Source organism: Daucus carota, chromosome 5 (genome assembly GCF_001625215.2).
Source record: "Daucus carota subsp. sativus chromosome 5, DH1 v3.0, whole genome shotgun sequence".
Lineage (NCBI taxonomy): Eukaryota > Viridiplantae > Streptophyta > Magnoliopsida > Apiales > Apiaceae > Daucus > Daucus carota.
The window spans coordinates 13,938,539-13,946,378 of NC_030385.2; the positions used below are offsets into that span (position 1 = coordinate 13,938,539).

The following is a 7,840-nucleotide window of genomic DNA, read 5'->3' on the forward strand; positions in this document are numbered from 1 at the left end:
GAACTCTCTTACTGGGAAATTTCCACAATGCTTCCAGCTTCTGGCTATGAAACCATATACCATCAAACTAACACTAAATGAAGCCAACCTTGTGATGAAAAGTATTTTGTACTTTGCAACAAATATCTGTCATGGGTTTAAGATGGAGGAGACAAGAGAGATTGTACAGCAGACAACAACCACAAATGACTTTCAAGCTACAACTTCCAGTACTCAAATACCAGGCCTTTCCAACCTCAAATGTGAATCCTCAACAGCAACAAAAGAATGAACAACAACAACAGCACTTAAGTTTCAGCTTGGTCATTACACTACTTTTGTAATGATGATGTTTTAATTTCCAGTTAAATAGCAGGTTCATTAGATTACTCTGCAGCAATCAAGACTTTAACATTTTGTTAATCAGTTACATTTGTGGAATCAAATGTAATATATCAAATGTAATATATATATTCTATATGGAATTTGCGTTGGAGAATTCTTTTATTTTTCGAAGCCCAGCAACGCGGGCATAAATACTAGTGTCCCATATGTTCGATAAAATATCGTAATCTCTTCCATTCGGTCAAAGATGATTCAAGAAAATCCTTTTTTTTTTTGGATTAAACATCATATTCGATATCTGAATTTGATATAGACAAGAATCGGACCGACCCAAACCAGGAAGTGACTTAGGTCTCATTTGTTTACTGCTTAATGATGCTTAATGAGCTTAACTGACTGATTAATCTCATTTGGTACAGAGCTGACCGAGAGCTGAGCGAAACATATTATGCTGATTCATTCCTCCTTGAAGTTCTATCTTATCAATTCAGCTGTGTACATCTACCTAGAATTAGCATGATTTGGTTTAGACTTATTTACTTATTCACGTAGATAATAAATAAATTAACAGCTTTAGAAAAGTATAAATGGATGCTAATTTTGCAGCTTTATAATGTGCAAAAAAGTGTTTTTACAATTTATGAATTAGTTATTATATATTTGCATTAAGCTTAAAAGATTATTTCATTACTTATTTGTTTATTTAATAATTTTTTTTTATATAATTTTCGTAGCTGAACTAGTTAATTAATGAGAAAATTCGAAAATAAAACCATTCAGATATTATTAAAATTTATATGTCAAATGATATTTATTATTCAGCATTCAGATATTTTATTGATTCAGATGTATTATTCAATCAGATATAACTAGTTCAGATTTGCCAAATGATCCCTTACTCTCCAACCCATATGATTCGAGAAACTTGCTTCGAGATTGAAAGTCAGTCCGGTAATCAGTGTACTCAGTATTTATTTGATGTGCACGCTAAACGTGAGGACCGAGCGGTTGTGATGGTGTGTACTCAATATTTTACACGGATGACGCTCTTCTTAACTCACTCGCTCACGATAAATAAAAGAATAAACAAACAAGTGGGTCACGCCCCTTTAGTCACACGTAGTAAATGCCATTTTTTGGTAGCAGTAGGCCAGCAGTAGATCCAAACTACAAACTACAAACTGAATCAATTTATTATTCTGCTACGCAACGCATCGCATTGGTTTCATTGTCAACTCTCCTCTCATTTCCGTTAAAAACATACATTTCATTTTTACCTCTCCTACTTCTGTCTCATTTTGTGTGTGAGATTAACGTAATTATGCTCCGGAGGTGGCGCCCTCAAAATCTTCAGCAGATTGAAGCGGTAGAACAGGCTGACAAGGTAAAAACAATTAAAATATAAGCATAAGAATGAGACTCAATTTTGCCGCACTTGTAAATATAATCCAGGATCCTAGTGTGTAATGTATCACATAATTCATACAGGTGAAGGAGCTAAGGACTGCACTGGGACCTCTATCTGGGCATGGCCTCAAATTCTGCTCTGATGCCTGTTTAAGGAGATACCTGGAAGCTAGAAACTGGAATGTCGACAAGGCCAAAAAGATGCTGGAGGAGACACTCAAGTGGAGATCAACTTACAAACCTCAAGATATTCGTTGGGTAAGTCAATTATAAGTCACTTGATCACACTCATGGAACTTGCAATTAATTTGGTAATGTATTCATTTTGATGCTTGATCTAGAATATCTTTATCGGGGTTCATTTTTAACGGATTTTCTAGTATGCCCATGGACACATGCTAGCAACCATTTTTAATTAAGCGGTGGATTTTTATTGGTTCAATGACAGCATGAAGTAGCCCATGAAGGGGAGACTGGTAAAGTCTCCAGAGCAGATTTTCATGACAGATCAGGGAGAACTGTTCTTATAATGAGGCCAGGGATGCAGGTCAATGCTTGACTAGTCTAGTCACTCTGCTTGTATATATGCCTTGTTTGTTTAGCAGGATTCTTGGTTACATAGGAACCCACGTTAATTACTTGGAAGTAGGTTCCAACGTGTGGTTGCGGTGTAACTGGAAAATACAGTGTTTGGTTGTACTGCATATCACATCTGTGACTATATAGTTTTAATAATTTAGATAATATCAGATTAATATATTATAAATATATAAATAAATAAATAAAAATGATATAATATGTATTATTAACATTAAATAATAAGAATTTTAACCTAATATAAAAAAAAAACATGATATTTAAAAATATAAAAAAATTATTTAGATGAGATGATATATTAATATAATATTAGTAATATCTAAATAAAAATAATTAAAATATAGAACAAAATTTATGTTTCATAATTTAAGAAGAAAAATAAATTAAAATATTTTAAGATGGATAAATTTTTATATAAAATAAACATATATAGTAATATATAGTAAATATTATTAAGAAAAAGATATCTTTTCTATAATTATTGATATATGTGATATGAGTAAATCCTAAATAAAAAACAATATATTATTAAATAAACAATTATGATATGATATTTATTTATAATTTAATTTTGCAGGAAGTTGAAGTTACATGGAAGTGTAAGTTACTTTGCTCACTTTTAATATCATACAACCAAACACCGGCACTCAGATGAGTTCCATGGAACTGTAGGTTACAGCGTTGGGTTACAGCGTACCAAACGAGGCCATATTTGCAACTTTCAACAAAGATTCTTGTTTATGTCTAATGAAAATTTAGATTTTTGGTTACAGAATACAACATCATCAGATGGTAATGTCCGCCATCTGGTTTACCTGCTCGAGAACGCGATTCTTAACCTCCCTGAAGGCCAAGAACAAATGTCTTGGTTGGTAGACTTCAACGGATGGTCCCTGAACACTAACATTTCCATTAAAACTACCCGAGATATTATTCATGTGTTGCAGAACCACTACCCGGAGAGACTTGCCATTGTTGTGCTCTATAATCCACCAAAGTTTTTTGAGGCATTCTGGAAGGTTTGTGCTTCATTCTTGACAATGTACATTTCTGTTGTGCCATCGTTTTGATATTACCTATGTAGAGTAAAAAATATTTGTTTTTTAGTGCAAATTTCCTTCCTGGTATATCTGTTACCCCTTCTACATTCCCTGCTTCCTCGTTTTCCCTTCGTGTTTTTCTTCAATCTGGGAAGTAGTATTTGATTGATCTTGAAAGGCACATGGCTAGTATGTTATGTCTCTTAAAAAGTTTTCTTTGAGTTGCGCCACAACTTTGTTTGATAGATGGAGCAATATGTTTACTGCAGTTTGTTGTTTTTTTTTTGTAAATGGACAATTCTTCGCATCTGCAGGTTGTGAAGTTTTTTGTAGACCCGAAAACATTTGAGAAGATTAGATTTGTGTACCCTAATAACAAGCAGAGTGCAGAGGTGATGAAGTCCTTCTTTGATGCTGAAAATCTACCAAGTGAGTTTGGGGGGAAAGCGTCATTGAAATATGACCACGAGGAGTTTTCGAGGCTGATGGCTGAGGAAGATGTTAAAACTGCCAAGTACTGGGGATCTGATAACATGCCCTGCAATGATATGAATGAAAAATCAGGCTCTGAGTTAACTCCTGTGGTTTGACAATTAAAATCCTAGCAAGCTGAATCATTAAAATTTAACCAGCTTCATTGTATTTTAAACTTGAGCATGCCTGTATGTTTACATCCTGCAAAATTGCGAGGCCTGATGGCTAAAAGCTTCAGATTTCTCATTTGTAACCGAAACACTTTTTCTTAAACTGGTCTGATTTCAGTGCCTGTTGAACGAAATCAATCAAAATAGAGAATGACAAGGCTCCAGTTACTAAGGATATATATCCACATGTTAATTCCAACTGAGTGGTGAATTTGTTGAATTGATGAAAGTTAATCACGTTATCAGAACTAAATATTCTCAGCAGCTTGATAGCAAGCATTACATGCCAAAAGATATACTCAAAGACAACTACTGCTCCACTGTTTCTGTGAACATGATTGACTATGTCACCATGTACAATATGTTGGAGTTTACCAAAAAGACTGCCAAAATGGGGGGATAAAAACCTACCATACTATAAATGTGCACACTGCAAATGATAAACAATCAAGACTTTGAGAGCTTGGTAAAATTCTGGCTCTAGCCTACAAAATTGCCGTGTGCATGGAATGTGAGCCTATAATACAAGTTCTAAAGGGCTTCTTGTATGAGCTTTTCTGCGAGAGATTTTGAGAGTCCCATAACACTGTCGTAAGTACCTACCTGCATAACCATGGCAAATATTAGATGTTTTTGTTAATTTCACCCGTTAACCTGTAAGTGGCACATATCAACCGTCCAATCGTGTAGAAGTTCAAATGGGCAGCTAGCTGCTAGCATGTCAGGCAGAGCAAAAATTTTATAAGAGACCGGGGATTAGAGGAGGCCAAATGGAAACCTTCAAAAAACATGCCATAAAACACAATTTGCGTTGGGCTGATGCAAATACAAGTTCAATACACTATTTACTAAAAGAAAACTTGTCAACACAAATATAAAAAATTGAACAATAGCCATTGCATACAGTGAGCAAGTCATATAAATCATAATTAGGATAGTAAGCCTGCCCAAGCAAATTAGCATGTTGACACTTACATCCTCATACTGTCCTAAAGATATCAGAAAGAGAGAAAAGAGCTAACCAGTGTGTCAATATGGGGTAGAGTCAGTGGATGTTCAATTGTCAAACCACCAGCAACTTTGAGCATAATTTCCTCCTCGACCTAGCATAGGAAATAACAATCGATGATGCCAATAAGAAAATAATCATAGTATGCAAGTGTCACAAATTTGTGGTTACCAGGCTATCAATAACTTCATCAGGTATTTCATGAAAATAGACCTGCAACAACAGAGCAGATATAGCAGACCTCAAATTAATATCATCAAGACAAGTAAATACCTTTATATATAATAGAGATACTATGAAGACTGGACAACATACAAGTTTGAGAAATACTTACCTCGGCCCTATCCCATCCTCTCGTTCTTTTCCCAGTAGTAAGGTTGCTCACTACAACAGATCCAACTACTGAGGCTTGGCCACCAGAATATCCTGAAAAACAAGTTACACAAGAGTTTTAAATTATGTAAAAATAAAGAACTAACAAGGTCAATGAAGCATACCTTTAATAAAATGGCGAGCTTCTTTCTTGTCTGATGGTTTTTCTCTGATTGTCCCTTCATACACCACCACCTCGATATCAATTAGTTGTACTGTAAGACTTAATATGGTATATGTACCCAAACGAAAGAAGGAAGAACACAATGAATATTGATTTACGTTTTTCAGAAATGTTTCCAATAATTATCACGAAAACATCATTAAAAGTAGGCCATGTACATGCTAAACAAGAAAACTAAATGTCTGGTGATCACTTTACAAAGCCGCTCTAAATTTTTAGTACAACTAATACACGTAAAGAAGAGCCATTGCCATCGATAGTTCGATACAATGAGCATTGATTGGCCAGTATTACATGAATTAGGCTTATGCAATCTGAAATACAGAGCACGCGTAAAACCTTATTACAGCAAAGCAAACTGCATGATTAAAATGTGTACTACTGGCCGGAAACCTATAAATGTCTAGATATAAATTTTCTGGAACACATAAAAGAAAAGAACAGTTAGGTAACACTGATAGACATGCCCCTTCATCATAGTCTACCAAATAAAAAGGCACTATTAGGCATCTACAGTTCCTAGTCTGATGTTTGATCTTAGTTGAACAGTATGACTTTGAATCCTTCTTCTTTGTTTTAAAATATTTTTTTATCGTTTTGTTTTATTATTATTAACTGTTGACATATATTAAAGTATAGGGGAAGGGCATGTAGATGATCATATGGCCATTCCTTAATTATTAAATTGTTTCCATGACAAAAGAACACATAGTCTTGGTTCTTTCTCTTAATTAGCTACAAATAATACTGTTTGCAATTTGGAAATAATCCTATCGGTTAATCGTTAATCACATTTGGGAAATAAAGTTTTGCCATGAAGCACAATAATAAATATATAAAACAAATTTGGTAAGAGCATACTGTGTCTGCAGTGATCAACAATGTGGGCTCTTTGGAGCTTGCATCCTCCACGGATTGATCCATAGTCTTTAGCCTTGCTATGATAGCATCTGCCTAAAGTTAAAATCATACAATCAAGTCAAAATTCAACAAACAAATACTCAATTACGAATTACCCTCCTTTTAACTAAACACACTTCTCATAACAAAATTGTTTCATTAATATTATTTTCGAAGTAAAATTGTTAAAAAAGAGAAAAAGAGTACCTTCGCCTCAGCTATAGTCACAACCAAATCCTCAGGCTTATCCATCCTAATAGCTTTCTCATCTATATCTGCAGTCTAATAAAAAAATAAACACAATTAATCAAGTTTTCAAAGCTGAATGCCATTTTCTTCAAGTCGAAAAAATATCAACAAATTAATTTAACATACCATGATAGTGAATTCATAACCCATGTCACCAAGAATCTTCCTTCGAGCCATCGAAGAAGAGCCCAGTATAATCTTTTCATAGAACATGCAAACAGTGTACATGAACATCTATACAAAAATCTTATACACTAATACTATTTTGATGGAAAAATGAAGCAAGCATTGTGAAATGAAACTGAAAAGGGTTGTAGTTAATTACATTTAACTACTAGTGTGTTTATCAAAATGAGAATTCATACCTTAAACGATGAGCTCTGTGCAGCCATTTTTGTATGTATTGTTATCAGAAGCGAAGTAGATAAAAGCTGCGAGAGAAGCTGCAATGAAACGCAACGAGTGATTTGTGGACCAGCGCAAACCCGAATGTGTGGGAATTGGAAATTCTTTATAGAGAGAATCTCGGGAATAATATATTTTACTCGTTTCGGGAAATCGGAAATCGGACCTAATCGGTTGAGCCACCGATTCAGGGATTAATCGGAAATCGGGGATTAATCGGAAGGATTAATCGGGGTAAAAATCAGATTTATTTTAATATTAAAATATTATTTAATATGTAGTTATTATTATATTAACTATTTAGTAACTAATATATTTACTATATTCATAAACTTTATAATTATTCATATTTAGAGTAATATAGTATTTTAATTTTAATAATTTATCATATATGCTTCGATTAAGAAATATTATATAAGGATTAATCGGATTTCAAAAATCGAATCGGTGGCCGACCTTACAGAGGATTAATCGGTTAAATCAGGGATTTTTAGAACACTGCCATGAAGTGATAATTTATTCGATTCCGATTTAAAAGAGTTTTTAGATTATTCAAATTTTAACGGATACCATTAAAATTTCAAAAAACAAAATTTAAATTTTTGGTGATATATTAAGAAAAAATCATATAAAAATTTTGGATATGCGATGAATGTATTAAAATTTTCTTTTTCGACATAATATATTAATTATTTAAAAAATGGGTGAT

The 7,840-nt window shown here is 33.6% G+C and overlaps 2 protein-coding genes across 3 annotated transcripts; one reads left to right on the forward strand and one right to left on the reverse strand.

Annotated features, from left to right (window-relative positions):
* The first annotated feature begins 1,441 nt into the window (after positions 1-1,441).
* On the forward strand, positions 1,442-4,136 carry LOC108220696 (uncharacterized). Of its 2 annotated transcripts, XM_017394538.2 has the most exons (6): positions 1,442-1,708; positions 1,813-1,989; positions 2,180-2,278; positions 2,906-2,927; positions 3,001-3,347; positions 3,683-4,136. In XM_017394538.2, exons 1-6 carry the CDS (start codon positions 1,451-1,453, stop codon positions 3,956-3,958), a joined length of 1,179 nt encoding a protein of 392 aa, XP_017250027.1. In that variant the 5' UTR covers positions 1,442-1,450; the 3' UTR covers positions 3,959-4,136. The 2 variants fall into 2 exon arrangements, with proteins under 2 accessions (XP_017250027.1, XP_017250028.1); XM_017394539.2 differs by lacking the exon at positions 2,906-2,927 and having other exon boundaries at positions 1,447-1,708; positions 3,102-3,347; positions 3,683-4,119.
* A 155-nt stretch (positions 4,137-4,291) lies between these two features.
* On the reverse strand, positions 4,292-7,241 carry LOC108220697 (uncharacterized). Its single transcript, XM_017394540.2, has 9 exons — positions 7,092-7,241; positions 6,853-6,924; positions 6,685-6,759; positions 6,439-6,531; positions 5,519-5,588; positions 5,356-5,447; positions 5,193-5,234; positions 5,035-5,115; positions 4,292-4,615 (listed from the first exon to the last, which is right to left on the reverse strand). Exons 1-9 carry the CDS (start codon positions 7,116-7,118, stop codon positions 4,544-4,546), a joined length of 624 nt encoding a protein of 207 aa, XP_017250029.1. The 5' UTR covers positions 7,119-7,241; the 3' UTR covers positions 4,292-4,543.
* Between the last annotated feature and the right edge of the window lie 599 nt (positions 7,242-7,840).

What these genes read in the sequence shown, in the direction of transcription:
- LOC108220696 (XM_017394538.2), top strand. Translation starts at nt 1,451, where the DNA reads ATGCCATTTTTTGGTAGCAGTAGGCCAGCAGTAGATCCAAACTACAAA. An exon ending in CGGTAGAACAGGCTGACAAG is followed by an intron (nt 1,709 to 1,812) that starts GTAAAAACAATT and finishes TAATTCATACAG; the next exon opens with GTGAAGGAGCTAAGGACTGC. An exon ending in TAATGAGGCCAGGGATGCAG is followed by an intron (nt 2,279 to 2,905) that starts GTCAATGCTTGA and finishes TTAATTTTGCAG; the next exon opens with GAAGTTGAAGTTACATGGAA.
- LOC108220697 (XM_017394540.2), bottom strand. Translation starts at nt 7,118, where the DNA reads ATGGCTGCACAGAGCTCATCGTTTAAG. An exon ending in GAGGATGGGATAGGGCCGAG is followed by an intron (nt 5,235 to 5,355) that starts GTAAGTATTTCT and finishes CTGTTGTTGCAG; the next exon opens with GTCTATTTTCATGAAATACC. An exon ending in ATGAAGTTATTGATAGCCTG is followed by an intron (nt 5,116 to 5,192) that starts GTAACCACAAAT and finishes TTCCTATGCTAG; the next exon opens with GTCGAGGAGGAAATTATGCT.